Raw genomic sequence first — 23520 nt, 5'->3', positions numbered from 1 at the left:
TATATGTTTTGTAGCCTTTGAATCTGGCTTTATCATTAGCATAATGCATTTCTTTCGGATTCATCCAAGTTGTGTGTTAATAGTTCATTTGTTTTGATGGCCGAGTTATCTGCCCTTGCATGGGTGTATCACAGTTTGATCATCCATTCACCTGTAGAAGACGTTTGGGTGATTATGAATAAAGCTGCCAGAAGCACTTGTGCATGATTTTTGTGTGAACATAGCTTTCATTTCACTTGGGTTTTAAAATCTAGGAATGGGGTGGCTGAGTGGCATTGTCTTAGTTTTTTTGTTTGTTTGTTTCTTTCTGTACGAGGAACTCTGTATTGGCAGCACAGGTACGTAAGCCATGTACTTAAGTAAATACCACGTAATATTGGCCATTACTTACCATGTGGAGAACTATCTGGGGATTGTTTATCCTGTTTTTCAAACAAGATGGAAAACAGTTATATCAAATAGTGGAGATGGGGATACCTAACAAATTGAAATCTCTTAAATGTTTCTGATTTCCGCTTTCTAATCATAATGGGCCTCTCGGTGCTGCTAAGAAAGGGTAGAGTGTTTCAACAAGCAGTTGTCTCACTCATGTTTTCCCACCCAGCTCAGTAACTTCCTTGGTGTTTTGTTTTCATGTTAGTTAACTGCGAAGTACATTTGGTCCTCATTGGTGAATAAAAAGGCGTTTCACTATAGGTGTACCGGATCTTCAGATTAAACGAGATGAAAGAATCTCAGGTGGTTTAGGAGGGAAGGCCTTGTTTAGATACATGCACACGACTGTGGGGAACAAAGATGGGCTGTCACAGTGCATCACACTGCCAGGACCATTTATGAAAAGCATTGCAGAGAGAATGACTGAGGCGTTAAGAGGCTTTTACTTCTCTAGCAGTTGTGTTCAAGTCCAAAATAAGAAATAACCCAAAGAAATGTGACTTCTTAACACAAAATCTTCAGATCTTTTCCTGAGGAGAGACTATTATGCTCGTGGGTTATCAAAAGTTAAGAGGCTTAGAACTTTGTACATTGAGGTCTAAAGGCTACCCACTCTGAGATTTTGTTTTATTTAAAAATAGATTCATTATAATAGGCAATCAATTCATAGGGTTCAACATTCATGAATTTCAAGATAGATACCCCCTGCCTCGCCCACCCTATTCATCAAGGGCTTCTGTGGGGCAACCACAGCTATCAATTTCTTGTGATTCCTTCCAAAGATACTGTATTCATCTGCAAGTGAATATGTACAGATGTGCTTTTTCTCCCCCTTTTTCACAAATGGTGCAATATACAGCTTTTAAATTAAAAAAAAAAAAAAAGAAAAAGAATGTATGGGAGTGAGGGGCATAGACTGGACGTGCTGATTCATACAATAAGGAGTCAGTTCTTAAGATAAAAGAAGGAAACTAGCCCTGCACCCCCATGTGTACTAATATAAATGAGCTCCACCGCATTGTGGAAAGAAAACTCACTGTTTTCCTATTGTTGGAATTTAGTTTGTCGACCATCTTTTGTTACTTACAAACAGTGTTGAAATGAATAACTATGTTCATAAGTCATCTCACATCTGCACATGTATCTGCTGAGCCCATGTGTTTGTAAAATGTTTTTGGTCTTGCCAAATAGCCAGCACGAGGTTGCAACATTTTAGGTTGTCCCCAACAATGCAGAGAAGGCTTGTTGCCTCCCCTCTGGCAACACATGTAATGACATTTAAAAATCTTTGTTTTAATTGCTATTTATCATATTTTTGTTGAGATTGAGCATATTTTTCTGTGTTTAGGAACAATCTGCATTCCCTTTTCTGTGAGCTCTTCGTTCAGATCATTTGCCCATTATTTTTCATTTTTCTTCTGAGTGATTTATCTTTGTCATTGATTTCTTTTTTTTTTCCCCCTGAGATGGAGTCTTGCTCTGTCGCCCAGGCTGGAGTGCAGTGGCGTGATCTCGGCTCACTGCAACTTCCGCCTCCCAGGTTCAAGTGATTCTTCTGCCTCAGCCTCCCAAGTAGCTGAGATTACAGGCGTGCACCACCACACCTGGCTAATTTTTATATTTTTGGTAGAGATGAGGTTTCACCATCTTGGCCAGGCTGGTCTTGAACTCTTCACCTCCTGATCCACCCACCTCAGCCTCCCAAAGTGCTGGGATTACAAGCGTGAACCACCGTGCCCGCCCTTTCATTGATTTCTTTTAGGTGTTCTTAAAATATTAGGGAAATCAACCCTTTGCTAATTTGTTATATTAAGTTGTAGATATTTTACCTAGTATATCATTTATATAGCAATATTGTTCATAGTCATATTTGTAGTCATATTTATTCAGAGTTTTGAGTCATTCATAGAAAGGCCTTTCCCACTTTGATATGATAAAAATTATTCTCTATGGTTTTGTCCAAAATTTTTATTATTTCAGTTTTTACAGTTAAGTATTTGCTACATTTGTCATACACAAAAAGTTTCAGTATGGTCCAACTTAATTTTTTTTTTTTTTTTTAAGACAGAGTCTTACTCTGTCACCCAGGCTGGAGTACAGTCATGCAATCTTGGCTCGCTGCAACCGCCATCTCCTGGGTTCAAACGATTCTTCTGCCTCTGCCTCCCAAGTAGCTGGGACTATAGGCGTGCACCACCATGTCTGGCTAATTTTTGTATTTTTAGTGGAGATGGTGTTTCACCATGTTGGCCAGGTTGGTCTCAAACTCCTGATCTCAGGTGATCTTCCCACCTTGGCCTCCCAAAGTGTTGGGATTACAGGCATGAGCCACTCCGCCTGGCTCAACTTAATTTTTTTGGTCGAATTCTCTGGCCAGTTTTCCGATATCACTTATTGAATATTCCTTCTCTTGCCTATGGATTTTAAATGCTACCTTTATCAAATATTAGCTTCCTATACTATCTGGATCTATTTCTGGACTTTCTGTTCCATTGATCTTTCAGCCTGAACATGTGTCCTGTACCACACTTTGTAAATTATAGTAGCATCGTAATACCTCACAGTGCTAGTTTCTCCAATTTTCTTCTTTTCGGATTTATCATTGCATATAAACTTCAGAAGCAGCTTGTCTAGTGTATCCCTCCCACTCCCGCCATCTCCCCTTCAAAAAGAAAAACAATTGTGGTGGTATTTTCTTTAAGATGAGGTTGCCTTTATAAACTTACTTCTGGGAAAGCAGACTTGTTAAGGGTGTTAAATCTTTCCTACTCAAAGTCCGGCATGCTTTGCCGTTTCTTCAGATTTTCTTTTGTGGCTTTCAGGCTTGTTTTAAGTTTTGTCATCTGGGAATTTTAGACATTTCCTGTTAAATTGACTTATAATATTTTAACTTTTTGTTCCTTTTGAAAATAAGGCCATTTCTTCCATTGTATCTTCTCACTAGTTTTTGGTTTATATGTGATACTTATTGGTTTCTCTATGTTAATTTTGTACCCAGCTGCCATCTTTTCTGAAATTCTCTTCATGTTGATAGTAGTTTTTCAGTAGATTCCCTTGGGTTTCTTCAGGTATACACTCATATCATGTGCAAATAGTGATCATTTTACCTTCTCCCTTTGAATTACTTCTTTCTTTCTCTAGTTTTATTGTATTAACTAGTACTTGCAGAACGTTAATCGAAGGATAACGTTCTTTTATTCCTGACTTAAATGGATGATATCTTGTTTTCTCGTTAAGTTTGATGCTGGCTTTTGGGTAAGGTAGATATATTTGGTTATTTTAAGGAAGTATTCTTCTATTATTTTACTAAGAATTTTATGAGGAATGCATAAATTTTATTAAATGCCTTTTCAGCATCTATGGAGATGACTATATATAATTTTTCTCCTAATAGCTATTAATATGAGTTGTACTACTAGTTTTCTCTTTATTAAACTATGCTAATATTACTTGACTAAATTCTACTTGGTTATATATAGTGTTGCTTTAAGTTGCTACTGGACTGCATTCGCTAATATTTTATTTAGGACCTTTGCACTGGTATTTACAAATGAGAATAGTCTAGTTTTCTCTCTTCTCCTGTCTTTCTCTCTCACTGTCTCTCTGTGTAGAGTTTTGTCTTATTTTGCTGTCATTGTTATGTTTGCTTGGTTTTTTTTTTAAAGTTCCTTGCTTTCTAATAGTTTTATATTGGAATTTTCTGTTCTTTACACAGGGAAATTCAGGGAATGATCTCCTGTGAAGCTGTCAGGTTTGGGGACCTTATTTAGAACTTTATTTTTTCTATGATGATTGATTTGCTTGGATTTCATGTCTCCCTTGGAGTGATTTTGGATAAATTATATGTTCCCAGAAAAATAATTCACTTAGCTTTTCAAATTTACTTACATATAGTTGAATAAGTTGAATATTATCTTTTAATTACCTCCATTTTTCTAGTAGTTGCCTGTTAATTCTTACTTTGGATATTTGTGGTTTTCTTTTTGATTAGATTATTTAATAATTTGCATTTCTTCCCCCCGCCCCGAAGAAAGACCTATTGGACTTATTAAGGGATCAGTGTGGCCAGTTTTTAAAAGTATATCATGGACATTGAAGAGAACATATGCTCTGTTTTCAGGGTGTAGAGATCTGTGTGTGCCAGTTCGTTATACCTTGTTGATATGTACTGTAGGTCTTCTGTATCCTCATTTCTTTCTGTCTACTCTATCGGTCATGATCTGTAAATTAATATCTCCCACAACGAATTTCTTTTACTCAGTTTCGCCTTAAACCTATTCCCTGTAGTTTTTGCTTTACAAATGTTGACAGTTTTTGATCCGATAATAATATAATAATATCACATGTCTTTTTCTTTTTTTAGAGACAGGGTCTCACTATGCTGCCCAGGTTGGTCTTGAACTCCTGGGCTCAAACAATCCTCCTGCGTCGGCCTCCCAAAGTGCTAGAATTGCAAGCATGAGCCACCACACCCGGCCTCACAAGTCTTCATTGCGAGTGCTCCTTTAGAATTGTAAAGTACCCTTTGTCTTGTTTAATCCTTCATTCTCTGAATTCAGCATCGTCTGATATTAAGATGACAATCCATGCCTTCTTTCTTTGCCTTTACTTATCCTTTCTCTATTATCCTTTTCAAATCCACCCTCCACCCCTGCCATTTTAGGTGCTTCTCTGTCATACAACATAAAATTGGATTTTGCCTTGTAATATAATATTAATGTCTGTTTTTGAATAGGGATTAATTTGGCTCGTTTGTTAATGTGGCATATGTTTGGCATTAGTTCTGTCATTCCTGCTTGGTTGGGGGGAATGTGTTTTTAAGTAACTTTTGAAACATCTTTCTCTCTACAGTCTGTCTTGTTTGCTTTATGTTTGTATGATTTTCTATTGTTCTAACTGTTACCCTTGCAACTTCTTACTGTACCTGAATCTTCACATTTTAGACACTATTTATTAATTTCCTACTGTGAACAATGGTAAATTAGCATATTTCCTCTTTCCCTTCCCTTTCTTCCCTCTACTACCTGATCTTAGTCACTTACAGTATTCATTGTTGTTTACTTCTGTTAAGTTTATTTGTACGACATTATTTGGTTTATTAATTTTAAATCAGCACTGTCCAGTAGAGCTCTCTGTGATGATGTGAATGTACTTCTTATCTGCTCTGTCCCTCATGATGGCCACTGGCCATAGTGTGGCTATTAAACACTTGAAATGGAAGGACCTGAATTTTAACTGTTAATGTAAGTTTAAGTTTCAATAGTCACATATGGCTCACGGCTACCATACTGAAAAGTGTAGACCAGGTGCGGTTGACTCACACCTGTAATCCCAGCACTTTGGAAGGCCACGGCAGGATTGCTTGAGCCCAAGAGTTCAAGACTAGCCTGGGCAACATGGCAAAACCCCATCTCTACAAAAAATACAAAAATTAGCTGGGTGTGGTGGTGTGTGCCTGTAGTCCCAGCCACTCAGGAGGCTGAGGCAGGAGGATCAGTGGAGCCTGAGAGGTGGAGGTTGCAGTGAGCTATGATCACACTACTGCACTCCAGCCTGGTCGACAATAAGACCCTGTCTTTAAAAAAAAAAAAAAAAAAGTATGGAAGTATGGTTTGAATAATACATTTTTCAATCCCAACTGTCAAAGATGGGGAAGCCATGTACATTATACTACTTCCTAGATTCTAGTTCTCTTAGTCTCCCAACTAGTGTCAGTTACATTCTACATTGTCAGGACTTACATTTTGCATTCTCTTCTTTCATTATAATCATCACATATCTCAGTCTTCTTCTTACAATTAAATGGAGTTAATCCTCACAGTTGCTTCTTTTGACATAGTTTTTCTAGCCATCTCGTGGATAGCTATAGTTTACTATTTAGTACATTCCTCAAGAAGGACTTTTATATAGTATTGCTTGGTATATGTTTTTTTTTAGTTTGGTTGGATTTTTTTATTTTTGCACATTTAAAACTTTCAGTTACATTGGAATGACAGATTAGGTGAGTATAAATTCTAGGGTCACACTTCATTTCCTTGAGCATTGTTGTATCATTCTACTTGCATTTTGAATTCCATTTTGCTATGGAGAAATACGGTTTCTTTTCCTCTTATGAGTGACTTGATCTTTTTTCCTGACTCCTAAAGGATATTTTTTTTGAATAAGAACACTTTTGCTACAGAGTATTTTCATTGAGTGCTCCTAATTCCTTTGCCCTTGAGTGTTTTTTTAATTATCACAGTAAATATTTGTTCTGTTTCGTTATTTCAGTTTTCTTATTTGGAACTTAATTAGGCACAGATGTGTGCTTGTCACCTGTCTCCAATTTTATCTCTGTCTTTGTGGTTCTTTTTGAATTCTTTCTTAAATTTTCATTTAATTTATTTGGATTTTGTCATTTCTGCCCTGCGTATATCCTTAGACCCTTTTAACTTTATTTTCTATGGTGGTTTGCTTTCCTATATTTTTATCTCTCCCTTTTGCCTCACCATTTCCTCCTTGAGCTCTTATAGCTCTGTTTTGTGTTCATCCTTTATAGAAGCAACTGTCTCTTTGGACTTTAAAAATTCATGGTGAAATGCACATTCACCATTTTCATCTGCTTGATGGTATGATGGTATGGATTTTTTTTCTGGTGAATGATCGTTTATTCATTTAGTAAGTGTTCTTTGAATGCATACTGTTGCCAATCGCTCTGCCCTGGTGGAGTTTATGTTCAGGGGCAGGAGACAGACAATAAATAAAATAAGGAGGCACTTTTGTCGTTATTTTGGAAGGTGTGTCACAAAGTGCAGTCAGGGAGGGGGGATAATGAGTGCTAGGGAGGGAGTAGTACAGTTTTAAATGTGGGCTCATGGAACTGAGCCCTGCAGGTATCTGAGAAGAACAAGGAGTTGGAGCAAGGAGCATGGGCAGGTGCCTAAGGCTGGAATGTGCAGGCCTCTGAAAGGAGTGACAAGGGGGTGAGGGCAGGAGTGAGGGAGCAGAGGGCCCCACATGAGGGCGGTCAGGTAAGGAGAGGGTGGGTCCCGCTTTGTAGGCCTCTGTGGCTCTTACTGTGTGCATGAGATGGCGAACTGCTTAAAAATCTAAGTAGAATAGTGACCTGATCCGGCTTTCGTATTCATCTGCCGCTGGTATTTCTCTTCTTCCTCACTTCCCCTCCTTCCTTTCCCTTCCCACTGTCATTTTTTAATCCATTAGATGTCATGTGCTCCTCTGCTGGTTCCTTTTAACCTCTCCTTGCAGGAGATGAATTTATTGCTAGAACAGGCTGGCTAGAGTGTTCTAATAGCTGGAGGATTTACGTGTGAGTTTCTTTCATCTTTACTTGGCGTGAACCCATGCAGTAACCAGCTGCAGGCCGTTTGCACCTTGCAGAGGGGCTCGTTGTCTCCACCGCTGCAGAGACCGACTGCTTCCAGCACGGGGTGGGTTGACAGGATGCCTCTCTGGGTGTGGCCTCAGCTGTTCCCAGGTGTACCCTCACTTTCCAGAAGAAGCACATTTGCAGAGCTGGGGGCCTTGTTTCTGTTTTTCATCACATGTCGCCCTGCTCAGTCTTCACTTCTTTTAACAGCTCTTTCACCTATTTCATGGTATTTAGCTGTCTCCTTGCTTTGCCAAAAATGCAGTTGGTGGTTTTGGTTCTTGTTCTTTGGGTGATTTCCAGGAAGCCAAGAGGGGATCGCTGACTTGATGCCACCATTTTCAAATCCAGAGTCCCAATTATGGTTTTGGCATTTTATTCCAGAAAACAAGTAAGAAAAAGAGTTGTATAGTTTGGTAGTGGCCTTTTACATTTAGAGAATACAAGGTTAGGCTGGGCACGGTGGCTCACACCTGTAATCCCAGCACTTTGGGAGGCTGAGACGGGTGGATCACTTGAGGTCAGGAGTTCGAGACCAGCCTGGCCAACATGGAGAAACCCTACTAACAATACAAAAAATTAGCCGGGCGTGGTGGTGCACGCCCGTAGTCCCAGCCACTCGGGAGGCTGAGGCAGGAGAATTGCTTGAACCCAGGAGGCAGAGGTTGCAGTGAGCCCAGATTGTGCCACTGCACTCCAGCCTGGCTGACAGAGTGAATGAGGAAAAAAAGAGAATACAAAGTTAGAAACTGTGGTTATTTTTGCCCCCCTTTGAACAAACTTGCCAGTGGTTTCTGCTGTGAGAGTCAGCAAAGCTGAGAAGAGCAAGGATGGCCAGGAGCCTTTGGAATGCTTGTTCCCAGGCTGGTCTTTGGGCTGAGGTTGAAGATGGGCAGCTTCAGGCCTCTCTCCAGATTTAGCTCCTCCGGGGCAGGGACTTGGCCCCCTCGAAGCAGGCTCTGAGCGCTGTGGTTCTTGGATGCATCGCTTCTGTCCACCTAAAACAAAGAGGCTGAGGCACAAAGTATGATAAAGAGCTGACATGAGCGAAAGAGAGGACAGCTGCCCAGAAGATACGACCCAGTGACCTTGGATATGAACTCCATTCACCTGTGTTACAAGTAGGTTGTTAAGGCAAAGAAAGGGAGACAGGGAGTGGGGTGATAAAAGTTGTTTGTCAGGAATTCTCATTGGCTTACAGACATGACATCGATGGGCGATTGGCTCTCCATTGTTAAGCTCTAGGGTGTGGGCTCTGGTCTCGGATGTGGTGTGATTGAGGTAATTTATAGCTTAGCTGCTGGTGGCAAAAGCAGGTGGTTTCCAGAGATGAGCACAACCCAGAGAAGGGGAGGACGGGACTGCTGTCTCATGTCAGTGTCTCTGGGCTGGGTAACGTGAAAGTACTCACATTCCTCAAAGGAAAGCTCTTTTCTTTTCTCACCCTGAAGAGGGGTCTGCCCTTCCTAACGCGGGTGGGTCCCAGCATCTGTGCTGGCTTCTGTGATGAGCACGCACACCACACGGGGCTGCGCCTCTTCCTTCTCCCGCTTGACAACATGGCCTTTCCCAGGCCAGGCGCCTCCTTGATGATGAGACAAAAGCTACGGCTCTTCTCCCAGAACGGTAGCACCCTGCACGCGATTTCAGTGTAACTTTCTGGGTTTGTTGCCAGTCTGTGAATGGTCCCTCTTTGTAGTCATGCCCCCAGTTGAAGGCCTCTGCTTGTGATGTTGGACTAGGTATTAGTACTATCTGGAGCCATAAATCTTATGTCTTCCTGGTGAAAGTCTAGACAAAAATCTGAGGGAGAAGTTCTTGGTGAGATCTCGGGTTTTCCTTAATGTCTGTTATTCCGGTGTATCCTATCTTCCTCTGCCAGGATGAAGCCGGCATTGTGGAGACAGATCTTGCCTCTCTGTGAAACCGTCTGTTTCTAAATCCCTTGGCTCCTCGGCCTCAGGTGGCTAATTCCCTGTCCTTCTTTCATTGGTAGGAGTTGAATAAACCTGTATATTGTAAGAATATCTAATTTATCTACAAGTGTTAATTTTGTATTTTCTGTACTATATTGTGTCTCACTGAAAGAATGATGGAAGAATCCCTTGAGTCATAAAATATCTACTCTGCTTACTTCTGCGGTGTGTCACTACTTTTTTCTTCCGGTGCTGCAGGGATTAAGGAAGGAAAAGGCTTTGCTGATGTCATAGTTAGAATATGCCAATCAGTGAGACCCAGAGATCTGTTCCCGTGAGACTGATGGAAAGTGTTATGATCACATAGGAACGGAACCATCCTCAAGTGCTACTGTGTTGTTTAATTGATAAAGCTCACAAATTATTTTGTCTCATTTATTTGTGGGATATATTTGTCAAGTAAATTTTTAAAAATATACTAGTGGATTGAAATTTCTTTTTCTCTTTTTGAGACAGGCTCTCACTCTATTTCTCAGGCTGGAGTACAGTGGCTCAGTCATGGCTCACTGTAGCCTTCACGTCCCGCCCTCAGCCTCCTCAGCACACCACCAGGCCTGCCTCATTTTTCAAATTTTTTTATTTGTAGAGAAGGAGTCCCACTATGCCGCGCAGGCTGGTCTCGAACTCCTGGGCTCAAGTGATCCTCCTGCCTTAGCCTCCCAAAGTGCTGGATTACAAGCATGAGCCACCTTACCTGGCCTAAATTTTTAATATTAAATTTCCATTTGAATCTGGGCTATACAAAAAATTAATAGAATTAATGTTAATTAAACTTAGAATTTAAGTTACTTCACAGGAATTTTTGTTTAAGTCTGCTTAGGAATTTTTTAGGAGCAGCAAATTAAACATTAAACATTAACATTGAAACAAACAAGGTCATCTCCATTTTAAGCAGAATTCAAAGAGAACTCATTTTATTCTTAAGATTGCTTAAAATGGAGATGATCGTGTTTGTTTTCATTACACTTCAAGGCTTTGGGTTGGGGAGTGGAACCAAAAACAAAATACTTAGCACATTTAAGGGACATAGAATATTTCTTGCTTCCAAAATTCAAGTTAAAGAAAGAACTTGGTAAAAATTTTTCACTGGATAACTAGAAGAAATAAAAGATAAGCAGATTTAGGCCGGTTGCGGTGGTTCACGCCTGTAATCCCAGCACTTTGGGAGGCTGAGGTGGGCGGATCACGAAGTCAGGAGATCGAGACCATAGTGAAACCGTGTCTCTACTAAAAATACAAAAAATTAGCCAGGCGTGGTGGCGGGCACCTGTAGTCCCAGCTACTCGGGAGGCTGAGGCAGGAGAATGGCGTGAACCCGGGAGGCGGAGCTTGCAGTGAGCTGAGATCCCACCACTGCACTCCAGCCTGGGCGACAGAGCAAGACTCTGTCTCAAAAAAAAAAAAAAAAGATAAGCAGATTTAAACACCAGTAGGACAGATGTTTTTTAATGGTTTGATCTGCAGGCCAATTTTTATTTTTACTGTTGATTTTTGAGATAGGGTCTTGCTCTGTCACCCAGGCTGAAATGCAGTAGCGTAGTCACAGCTCACTGCAGGCTCAACCCCCCAGGCTCAAGCAATTCTCCCACCTCAGCCTCCCCAGTAGCTGGGACCACAGGCGGGTGCCACTACCCTCAGCTAATTTTTTTTTATTATTTGTAGAGATGGAGTCTCGCTATGTTACCCAGGCTGGTCTCAAACTCCTGGGCTCAAGCAACCTGTCCACCTTGGCCTCTGAAAGTGCTGGGACTGCAGGCGTGAGCCACCATGCCCAGCCTGAGACTTGTTATTCTGTGTGGATTGTGGATTCAGCCTTTCTGTTCTGGTTGATGCTATTTCATCGTCTCAACTTCCTCTTCCACTCAAGCTCCTGTAACAAATTGAGACTGTCCAGTTCTATGGTGACAGGAAGAAACTGCTCTCTAATAGCAAATGTAGTTACTATCCGTAATCTATTACTCAGTAATTACCTTCAGATAAATGCACAGATGATCTGCTGTGAAGTCTTTCAATAATGTGTGAACCAAGGGAATTGAGGCGCTGATGCCTCCCGGTGTGAGCAGGAACTACAGGGACAGGGCAGTCCTTCCGGAAGGTGGCATGCTGCTGCCTCATGGATGGCACCAATAATCTCCAATCTCGCCCACAGTAGGCATTTCTGGGCAGAAAGGATACCAGGCTAACCATTGTGTTCAGTCACTCATGCATTTGCAGATGTGCTGTCATTTTAGTCAGTGCTACTGAGAAAGAGCCTAACGAACAGGGTTTTATTTTCTTGTGTTTCTTTTGAAGGGACGTCATCTATGCCCATGTGTGATATCACTGGGAACTTACTATTTGCCCTGGCCCTTCTCTTTGCACTCTTGAACTCAGACATCTGTTGAGATTCCCCAACCAGGAATGAAGACATGTCTGAAAGGCAGTGACGGGATGAGATTTCTCATCCCCACACTCTGGTGCTCCCTGTCAGGTGTGTCCAGGCTGCCATGTCATTATCAGTGGGCACCTGGCCCCTACCAGGGCCTGGGCCTTCTCCACCCTGGTATCCAGGTGTCTCTGAATGTCTGGATCTTTAAACAAATTGATTGTGAAAGAGACCTACTTTTGCTAATAAGCAAGGTGAATGAAAGAAGCATGCTAATTTGATTGGTGGCTGTCTTTTCTCTCCCAGGAAGTGCTCTCCGGCGTGGTGGTCATATCGAGTAAGGATTCAGTCCAACACCAGGGAGTGTCTTTGACCATGGAAGGAACTGTAAACCTCCAGCTCAGTGCCAAAAGTGTGGGTGTGTTTGAAGCTTTTTATAATTCTGTTAAGGTAAGAAAGAATGCTTAGATTGCAAATTTTAGTTCAATGTTGAAATGTTGGGCTGGGCACAGTGGCTCAGGGCCAGGCGCAGTGGCTCAGGCCTGTAATCCCAGTAATTTGGGAGGCCAAGGCGGGAGGATTGCTTGAGCCCAGGAGTTTGAGAGTAGCCTGGGCAACATAACAAGACCCCATCTCTCTAAAAACTTTAAAAATTAACTGGGTGTGGTGGTGCGTGCCTGTAGTCCCAGCTACTCAGGAGGCTGAGGCGGGAGGATCCCTTGAGCCCAGGAGTTCAAGGCTGCAGTGAGCTATGATCACAGCACTCTACTCCAGCCTCAGCAACAGAGCAACACACCATGTCTCTTAAAAAAGACATGTTTATGGTGGGTTTCACTTGCTGTGTGCCTTTATTGTTATCTGTTGTTATTTTGCAAGGGATGGTGGTAGTTATACTTCTGATATTTACTTTTCAACCTGCAAAAATGGAGATACTTTGTTTCTGAGTATATCCTGTTATTGAAAGTCTGCTTATATTCCCATTTGATAAATAGGATTAGGAGAACTATAAATGTATTAATTTCAGCCATTAAAAAGATCATAGCCGGGCAGGGTGGCTCATGCCTGTAATCCCAACACTTTGGGAGGCTGAGGCAGACAGATCACCTGAGGTCAGGAGTTCGAGACCAGCCTGACTAACATGGTAAAATACCGTTTCTACTAAAAATACAAAAAATTAGCCTGGCGTGGTGGCGTGTGCCTGTAATCCCAGCTACTTGGGAGGCTGATGCAGGAGAATCACTTGAACCCAGGAGGCGGAGGTTGCAGTGAGCTGAGATGGCACCACTGCACTCCAGCTGGGGCAATCAGAGCGAAACTCCATCTCCCAAAAAAAAAAAGATCACAGCTCTTCTGAGAAGCTGTGCCTGTGGCTTACGTTACATGCCTTCGAAAATCCAAACTGTTATTTTATTAGCTGTGTCTATGCTACTGTTGATTGGACACTAAGGTAAGATGAAAATAGAGTAAGTAACTGTTCTTTTTGTCATTTAGGATAGAGTTTTGTGTTCCAGAATGTAAACTCTTTCTCTATTCTTATGGTTTCCTTTTCCTGAAGGACATATTAACTCTTTAAATTTTGCGGGGAGAAGACTGAAGACAGAGAAAGGTGCATTCACAGTGTTCAGATTTAGGGGCTTCCTGTTTTCTACGATTTTATTTTAATCCATTAGTACTTAAGAGATTGACTTCCTAAGTCATGGGTCTTCTCAGAGCCACTGATGTTAAACTATAAACGCTTAAAAAGCACGAATACCTGCCTTGAAGGCAGGTTCCAAATATTAGTACCCTCCTGTTCCTCCTTGGAGGCCCAGCTGAGGAGGTCTGTGCAGGCCTCAGGGCTGGAGGAAAGGCCTGCTCTCCCCAAGCGGCTGCTGCAGGAAGGCTCCGAGGAAGCTGGTGGGCTGTCAGGAGCAGAGGCAGGGCTGCCCAGAAGAGCCTGGGGCTGGATGAGGGGGAGCCGTGGGTTCACACATCAGCCCTGTTAGCCAGGCAGCCTCACTGTGCAGGGTCTGCTTCTTGATCCTGAAGATTGGGGTTGTTAAAACAGATGAGATACTTGGGGAGGAGAGAGGGATGTATCAGTTCAGTTCCCATGTGTATCAAGCACCTGTGTGTCTCATGTTATAAATCAATCATTATTGTGCCAGAGTCTTAAAAAACAGAGCCAAGTCACTGTTCATCTCCAGACCCAGCACAGAGCTGCCCAAGACAGCAGGATGGTAGCCTCCAGTGGGTCAGGGTGCTGTGTCTTTCAGAAGGTTATTAATAGACACTGTAATTGGAAAGGACGTCTCCAAGGGCATGCTGATGGACTGAACTGATTTTTGTTTACAGCCTATCCAGATTATCAACAGCACCATAGAAATGGTGAAGCCAGGGAAGTTTCCCAGCGGCAAAACCGAAATCCCGTTTGAATTTCCTCTGCACGCGAAGGGTAACAAAGTTCTGTATGAGACATATCATGGCGTGTTTGTCAACATTCAGGTGAGAGCTTCCTAGTCCCATGCGACTGACTTCACAAGTTTTCTTCTGAAAACCGGTGTGGTCTTTCTTTCACTCTATGTTAGTAGACGGGCCCAAGAATTTAATACTGTGTTTATTGCCGAGACCGCTCATGTGTATTCTATGTTAATTTCTCATTTTTCTCTGATAAATACATTTTATGCATGGCCGTTATTTTTGATGGGCGCCTCAAAGCACTCGTGCTCTAACTTCTTTTTCCTCTGTTTCTTTTGGGCTCTTTTCAGGCCACATTGACATTGTAAGGGATGCTTTTATTGTCTGGTAACAGATATGCCCCAACTTCTTTCTGGCACTAGCATTAACTTGTCTATTCTATACTTATAAGTATCTCTTTGTTTAACACCCAAAGGCTACTACTTTGACATAGGCTGATATTCTTGATTGAACAAACCTTGTCAATGAGGGGAAGTGGGTTCATGACTTCCTGTCTACCTCTGCTGGTTAAGGGCGTCTTTCACAGTCTGCTATTGTTGTCTGAGGAGCAGTGTGGCGTCCACGCGGGGTGAGAGAGCCTTTCCTTTATTCAGCAGAAAGAAAGATACTTTTGTGATAGCAGCCTAGCAGCACTTCCCTTGCTGGATGAGACAAAACTCTTCAGTCTTATATGCAACAGGGATGAAAGTCAGGAATTTTTTTGATTTATTAAGTTTTGGTCAATAATTTGGCCTTAGTAGATACATTCTCCTGCTGAAAATAATAGAACCTTTAAAATAAAGGCCGGGCGCGGTGGCTCAAGCCTGTAATCCCAGCACTTTGGGAGGCCAAGACGGGCAGATCACGAGATCAGGAGATCGAGACCATCCTGGCTAACCCGGTGAAACCCCGTCTCTACTAAAAAATACAAAAAACTAGCCGGGCGAGGTGGCAGGCGCCTGTAGTCCCAGCTACTCGGGAGGCTGAGGCGGGAGAATGGCGGGAACCCGGGAGGTGGAGTTTGCAGTGAGCTGAGATCGGGCCACTGCACTCCAGCCTGGGTGACAGAGCGAAACTCCGTGTCAAAAAAAAAATAAAAAATAAAATAAAAATAAATAAAAGCCCCCCAAAGCCCTGTGAGTGTTTAAAGATTCATCTGTATGTGAGTTTTATGAATTGCCTAAGATATCTGTCCAGAAGAAACACATGTAGTGTGAGGTACATCTTTCCGTGAAGGAAAAAAAGTGTTCCTAGTCCTTTATTGTTAGCACCGAAGGCTTTGGACAACCCCAAGGAAGCAGCAGTGATGACTGAGTAGTACCTGGATTCAGAGGAAGCTGCTGACGTAGCCATACAAATACCAATTGCTGGCGTGTGGGCGGGAGTCTTCTGATCAGCTTTCTAGGTTGGGACTCTTTCCACCATGAAAGAAACTGAATGCAAAATGCCTTTTTGGCAATACTGAAGATATCTTGAACATTTCATTTTGAAAATTATTTTTATTATCTACCCAGAATCAGTATCGACTTGCTTTATCTGCACAATAGTTCTTTAATGTGGCTTATTTAAAAATACAAGAATATATTCATTAGAAACTGGAATAAGATCACGTTTTCAGTGACCATATTTGTCAACTCCTGCGTTTAGCAAGACTTACCAAAAGCAGATGAATTTGTTTAAAGTCAAATTGGAGACCCCATCCTTTTCCACATGTTGCCAAGACAGATGTTCAGATATACATAGAAAACGTGTGCTGGGCCAGGCGCGGTGGCTCAAGCCTGTAATCCCAGCACTTTGGGAGGCCGAGACGGCCGGATCACGAGGTCAGGAGATCGAGACCATCCTGGCTAACACGGTGAAACCCCGTCTCTACTAAAAAATACAAAAAACTAGCCGGGCGAGGTGGCGGGCGCCTGTGGTCCCAGCTACTCCGGAGGCTGAGGCAGGAGAATGGCGTAAGCCCGGGAGGCGGAGCTTGCAGTGAGCCGAGATCGCGCCACTGCACTCCAGCCCGGGCCACAGAGCAAGACTCCGTCTCGCCAAAAAAAAAAAAAAAAAAAAAAAAGAAAACGTGTGCTGGCCAGGCACAGTGGCTCACGCTTGTCATCCCAGCACTTTGGGAGGCCACAGCAGGAGGACTGCTTGAACTCAGAGGTTCAAGACCAGCCTGGGCAACAAAGCAAGATCTCGTCTCTACAAAACAAAACAAAACAAAACAAAAAACTTGTGTGCTTGTGTTCCTGCAGAGCTGTGTGTAGATTGGAGGCTACTTAAAATATATAGGAGAGTTAACAGGTGGTCAGTTTCTTAGTGAATTGAATAATTGCCCCTACCCTCATCTTTTCATCATCAGATTTTACTATTTGAGGGTTCACCTCAGAGTACTACAATTTGGAATTCAGTACCTCCCCAACTATCTCACAGATTTCTAACAATGAAGAGATTTCTTAGCTTAACCTCTGATTTCCATGAGCTTATCACACTTACCGTCATTCAGCACTTAATAGTATTTTGCCATCTTTGTTCACCTGTATTTTTTTCTAAATCATTTTAAAGTTAGTTTCAGACTCTTGGTACTTCATCTCAAAATACCTTATTGCACACGTCCAAAAACTAAGGACGTTCATCTCTGTAATTACAGTTAACGTTTGTACACCTATCAGAATTTGTAAAAATTCTCAAGTATTGATTAATTCTTGATTCATATCGAAATCTGTCTTTGCTTCTTTTGAGAAAATAAACTTAAGAAAAACTAAGATTATGATTTTTTAAAATCTGTCTTCATCCAGTCATTCATTCATGCCATTATTTGGCAGGGCTTTTTCTTACAGTTTTATAGTAGATCAGGTGCCCCCCAGAAAGGGCAGTGACTTCTGTGGTCACACGGGCCAGCCTCAGCCTGCAGGTCCAGACCAGCACTCCTCGGCCCCCACTGCTTACTGCACTTACTCTAAAGGTTAGCATAGGCACATTTCTTTGGATAGAAACTTTTGTTGCTAAACCCTAATATCATCTTTCTTAAATTATATGCCAAGAAAGTTTTCATTTATAAATTAAATTGTGTTGTAACAATGTAAAATGGTAAAAATCATAAAGCAGAATAAAGGATTTAAAAGATAGACATGCTTGGTGCAGTGGCGTGCACCTGTAAACCCAGCCACTTGGGAGACTGAGGTGGGAAAATCACTTGAGCCCAGAAGTTCAAGTCCAGCCTGGGCAACATAGCAATACCTCATCTCTTAAGAAAAAAAAAAATTTAATTGGAAAAAAAAAAATATATATATATATATATATGCACATATATACACACACACACACACATATATATGTATATGTATAAAACACAAGTATTATATTCCTGACTTCCAGAGGCTTGGTTTGCTTGTCATTTTTTAGATCAAGGGCCTGACATCTCAGTCATGTTGCATTCATTTTTGTCTTTGTTACTGGATACTTCATACAATCATCAGTCTTCCGGAGTTGTCCTTTGTGCAACTACTTCTTCTTTTTACAATAATTTAAATTGTAGGCAAGTTTTATTAGGCTTGTTCTACTCTTGTAACTGTGCTAGCAAGAGTTTATACTATAACATAAAATGTCTACTGAAATTGTATATTCAGCACTAATTTATAGAGATCCTAGTCAAAGTTAAAAATTCCTTTTATAGGAGTCTACTTTAAAACTGGACAGGGCTGGGCACAGTGGCTCACGCCTGTAATCCCAGCAGTTTGGGAGGCCGAGGTGGGCAGATCACCTAAGGTTAGGAGTTCAAGACCAGCCTGGCCAACATGGTGAAACCCCGTCTCTACTAAAAATACAAAAATTAGGCCAGGCGCGGTGGCTCACACCTGTAATCCCAGCACTTTGGGAGGCCAAGGCATGTGGATCACCTGAGGTCAGGAGTTCAAGACCAGCCTGACCAACATGATGAAACCTGGTCTTTACTAAAATACAAAAATTAGCCGGGCATGGTGATGGGTGCCTATAATCTCAGCTACTCAGGACGCTGAGGCAGGAGAATTGCTTGAACTCGAGAGGTGGAGGTTGCAGTGAAACAAGATCACTCCACCACACTTCAGCCTGGGCGACAGAGTGAGACTCCATCTTAAAAAGATAATATATATGTTGTATATATATTCTATATAAAGATCCTTGCAGACAAGGCATGATTCTTTTAAACAATGTTTTACTCTCCCAGTAGTACCTTAAATATATGGTAACTTCTTATTTCATGTGGACAGGTTGTTCATACAAATATAGCTTCTTGGAAGATTCAGTTATGCATAGAGTCCCAGTTATGAAAATTATTTTTGGCATAATTCTGAAGTTTTTCCGGGATGATTAAAACCACAGCTAACGTTATTAAACGTGGATTATGTGATTTTTTTTTTTAAGACTGGCATTACAACAGTGATCTTGCTGTAGAATTACATTTTTAAACAGTTTCTCAGCTCACGGACAGGGATTTGAAGCAACAGTCCCCGTTCAAAGCCTGCTCAATACCAGCTCTGCAGTGGGGCTCCCCTTGGGGGAATAGAGCCCACCTTGCAGTAGGCACCTTGGTAGCAACCAGCTCAGAAAACTAACCTAGGGACAGCAGAGAAATGGAACGCAGCTCTGCCACATTGAAAAAGCAAGTGTGCAAGCACGATGCTACATTTTTTTCCAACCCACTTTTTCTTTGAGGTGCAGGCTACATCTGAGTGTTGGCAGGTAGAGCAAGAACTCAGAGATGTTTCAATAAATAAGATTAGCCATGAGTTGACCCTGTGGAAATTGGTTGATGGATGTGTGGGTTACTGCATATTCAGTAAACTAGAAGCTCCCTGAGGACCAGGTGTGACCTTGAGCTTGGCTCTGGTGCCCAGGGCAGTGCTCTGCACTCGGAGTGGGTGCCCGGCAAGGAAGGGTTGTGACATGCTGGGTACTATCCCAGGGTTGCAGTCCTCACTGCTTGGATTTTCTAATCCCACTTACAAAGTAGCTGCTGTGTTCCAGGCGCTGCTGTCTGCCAGCCCTGTGCTAAGTGCTTGTCACACATGATCTCACTGGAGTCTCGCTGCGAGTGAGTGTTGAGAGCCCGTTCTACAGAAGGGAAGCCGAAGCTCAGACAAGTTGTGTTATCTGTCTGGGCTCGCACAATAAGGCGGACAATGGGATCTGGTCCAGCCTCTGCCCCTCAGCGTGCTGCCCTTTCTGTCCCGCCAGCCTGCTCCTGCTACGGGTGGGACCGTGCACCTGTTGGCCAGTGGGTCCAACTGCAGGACGGCTGTGCAAACAGATCAAAGAATAACCTTAAAGTGGTTCATTTTTAAAATAGAAATGCCTGTATTTTGAACATTAACTATCCTATTATGTATTATGTATGTTAATTTTCTATAAGACACTGATTGTACAACGTTTCTCTAAAATATGTTGACTTGTCTCTTTGAATATAATTCCGAGATGAAAGCAGATGCCACTAAAATGACCTTTTTCCTCCAACTGTCCCTTTAGTACACACTGCGCTGCGACATGAGGCGGTCTCTGTTGGCCAAGGACTTGACAAAGACCTGTGAATTTATCGTTCACTCCGCTGTAAGCTTCACTCGGGGGCTCTGGTGCTTGATAATAGGAATCTCCCGGGGGGGTCTGAGATTTTACCCTATTTACAAGCTAATAATTTAGCCTCTTACTGTTTCATGAGTGCTGGCAGAAGACAAGAGACTCCTGGGTCAGAGGCAGTCAGTGGCACGAGCATCACGCGTGCATCATTGTCCTTGGCCCGGAGTCCCCCAGCTGAGGCCGCGGGCCAGAGGGACTCCACGTCAGCACATCGGGCAGGACCCTTCCTCCCCCGGCTCTCTGGGTGGTACAGTGGCCCTTCGCATCCCAGCCCCTGGATAAAAGATGCCAGGCAGGCTCTCATGAAGCTCGGCTGTATCGATAGATTCTGAAATGATGTAACGTGGAGCTGATCACTGTTAACTGCTGTTTGGGTAACATTTATAGTTATTTGATAGGTATGATTCTTCAGGTAGACAGCTCTATAGCTCAGAGGCTAATAGCAACCTGATGCTCAGCCTCCAGCTCTACCACTGAGCTGGGCAGGTCACTGAGCTCTCTGCCCCGCTTTCCTCGTCTGTGAAGTGGGACCATCTGGGAGGTGTGAAGAGCCCTTTGGAGGGCCACTGTGCTGAGAGGTTTCAAATAAGTTCTTGCCAATAACACTGCTCTGTTCCTTAGATCTGATTTTAAAATTCCAAACCTGAAAGGCACATTGGAGATTAAGACATCCCTCCCCTCATTTTACAGATGGGGAAACTGAGTTTCAGCGAGATGGGGAAATTTGACAGAACTATGTTCAGGACCCAGGCATGCTCCTCTTAGTCCCCCGTGCTTCCTGCACCGCCAGGCTGCCGTTGGGTCATTTTGGAAAGGGACAAGCTGTTTGGCCTGCAGATCTCTTGGCCTTCACCTGCTGATTTCGGTTTCACCTCTCATTTTAGCCTCAGAAGGGGAAATTTACTCCCAGTCCCGTGGACTTCACGATTACACCTGAAACCTTACAGAACGTCAAAGAGGTAAGACGGCCTGCGCAGACGAATGCTGTGGGTATCTTCCCAGCAGCCAGAGCCCACAGACTGGCTGTTGCCGGGGTGGTCTTTATTTGGAAATCACGTCACAGCCAGCAGAGATTCCTGATTATTTGTACCCAAATTACTCAGTATTTTCAATTTGATATCCTTTTTAAGCTCAGAAAAGCAGCTTAAAAGAAGACTGCTTTTTGAAGAGTTCCTCAGGGAGGGGTATTTGTCTATTCATTTCACCGTTTTCCCTCAGTTGTACTGCATCACAGGCCCCCAGGATCCCCCGCTGCCCGTGACACAGCCATGTCCCTTTATTTCTCATGGTTAGCCAGGGCCTGTGCCGGCCCCCTGGCCTCTTGTCATCCTCCACAGAGGTTTAGTTGGCAGTTTCTTCCCCTGGCACTCCCACCCGACAGAGGCCGGGCAGCACCTGCTTTTGAAAGACTCTGCAGTGGTGGACGCCTCACAGCCGGGGCAGGTACAGTGAGGACACAGACGCCTGGGCAGTGCCAGCCCAGTCCTCCCACCTCCTGCATCAGGACAGGGCTGTCTGGCTCTCAGTGGTAGCCCCTGGTGGAGCCTCAGCTGGTCACTCGAGCTGTGCGGTGAACTTGGGCCCGTTCAAAACTCTGCCTGGCCCCGGCCTCCCTGATCTTGCCCTCTCATCCCCTGCCGTGCATTTCCCCTAGACAGTGGAGTCCTGTAGTTCTTCCTGGATGGCACTTTTCGTCCTTCCTCTAATTCTTTATTCTGTCTGGACCACAGTGACTAGGATCAAGTTAACTATAAGCTGGGAGGCCTGGGCCCTGGGAGGTCATCGGCCTTGTCCCTCAGAGGCTGGACGTGTGTCGTGGGGAGCCTTTCAGACAGGTGAGGGAGGAAAGGCCACTCTCTGTCTGTTCTGCACGTCTCCCTTCTCCGGGTTCTGAGGGCATGCGACCCCAGTGGGCCACTCAGACTCCCGTCTCCCACCCCTCTGTAGCCTGTCTGCGGACGCGCTGACCTCAGCAGTAATGTGATTCAGTTCTGGACACCGTTTCTTCTTCAGGATAGCTGCTGCTGCCATTACGGATGCAGGGGCCTTTCATCTCCGTTTCCTGTATTGATTCTGTTTCTCAGGGGTTGGTTCTGCTTGTCGAGTGCGTGTGTCTTTTTCTTGCTTTTGTTTTCCTTAAATGTGTATTGATCCTTGGTTGTCAGTTTACATTTATGAAAGGGGATCTAGTGTGTGCGGTGTTACTGAAGAGGCTGTATCCTTAGCCCCAGTGACAACCTGTTCTCCTGGTCCTCAGCACACACTCGTCAGAGGTGCTCTTCCCTGGGTGTGGCACGTGGCGGGGGTGTTTGTGGGCAGCTTGTCTCCTGAGGCCAGAGGCTCGCTGTCTGCATTGTGGCTGTGAATGACACGGGACACTTGTCCTACCTTGCCCCGAGTCTGCTTTTCCAGGTGGGAGATCCCCTTTGCGGGAAGCTGTGGTGCCAGCCTGTGGCAGCTTCCCCGGTCTGGTGAGCTCACCTGTGACACCCGCCTACTGCCCTTCGCAGGCCCCCGCCTGATGGCAGGCTGACCACACGCCCCCTGAGCGCCCCCACTCTCACCGGGCCCCCTGCCACCTGGAAGACGGGTGCCCTGAACCCCTGGGAGCCACGCTGTCTGTCCACTTTCTGTCCCACAGAAGCGCTTCACTGGGTGGTCCCCACAGGGCGTTCCTTGTGGCTTTTCTAGGTATAGGTTTATTTATAAACGTAAAGAACTTTTCTTTTGACAGAACCATTCATGTTTATTGTTGGAAAATAAGAAAATAACACATAAAGCAAATAAAAGAAAATTGCTTATTCACAAAATGCCACTGGTGGCTTTTTGTTTTGCTTTTTAAGTAGAAAAGAGATTTATTGGAAGGATATAAGATAGCTTTACAGGAGCTACAGGAAGGCTGGAGCTCAGACTCAAAGTAGTATAGGTTTATGTTATTTGTATATGTTAATATCATATCAGTGGGTGGAGAGGGACAATGATTGTTTAGTCAGTATCTTGAGCTGGATGTTGAAAGCCGTCCTTTTTCATCAGTCGCCTAAAAGCATTTTAATGTGAACTGCTACTGCTTTTTGTTTTTCTACACAAATAGCTTCTCTTAGTTATTTTTAAAATTCTGTCTTGGCCAGGCCCAGTAGTTCATGTCTGTAATCCCAGCACTTTGGGAGGCCAAAGCAGGAGCATCACTTACGGTCAGGAGTTCAAGACGAGCGTGGGCAACATAGTGAGAACCTGTCTCTACAGAAGAAAAATGTAAAAATTAGCTGGGTGTGGTGGCATGCAATCATAGCCCCAGCTACTGGGGAGGCTTAGGCAAGAAGATTGCCTGAGCCCAG

The 23520-nt window shown here is 43.5% G+C and overlaps 1 protein-coding gene across 3 annotated transcripts in view; it reads left to right on the top strand.

The window, feature by feature from the left end:
* DSCR3 (Down syndrome critical region 3) overlaps window positions 1–23520 on the top strand; it is a 42392-nt gene that overhangs the window by 12990 nt on the left and 5882 nt on the right. For 2 of the 3 annotated variants that reach the window (XM_011987743.1, XM_011987744.1), the window contains exons 2-5: window positions 12452–12595; window positions 14480–14629; window positions 20078–20158; window positions 21070–21144. In XM_011987743.1, the coding sequence (XP_011843133.1) occupies window positions 12452–12595; window positions 14480–14629; window positions 20078–20158; window positions 21070–21144 (450 nt within the window). The remainder of the gene's footprint in view (window positions 1–12451; window positions 12596–14479; window positions 14630–20077; window positions 20159–21069; window positions 21145–23520) is intronic. The other variant, XM_011987745.1, reaches the window with a different exon arrangement.

Source organism: Mandrillus leucophaeus, unplaced genomic scaffold, assembly GCF_000951045.1.
Source record: "Mandrillus leucophaeus isolate KB7577 unplaced genomic scaffold, Mleu.le_1.0 Scaffold315, whole genome shotgun sequence".
Classification (NCBI taxonomy): Eukaryota; Metazoa; Chordata; class Mammalia; order Primates; family Cercopithecidae; genus Mandrillus; species Mandrillus leucophaeus.
Note: the sequence above shows the minus strand (reverse complement) of the source record. Positions and strands in the feature narration are given on the sequence as shown.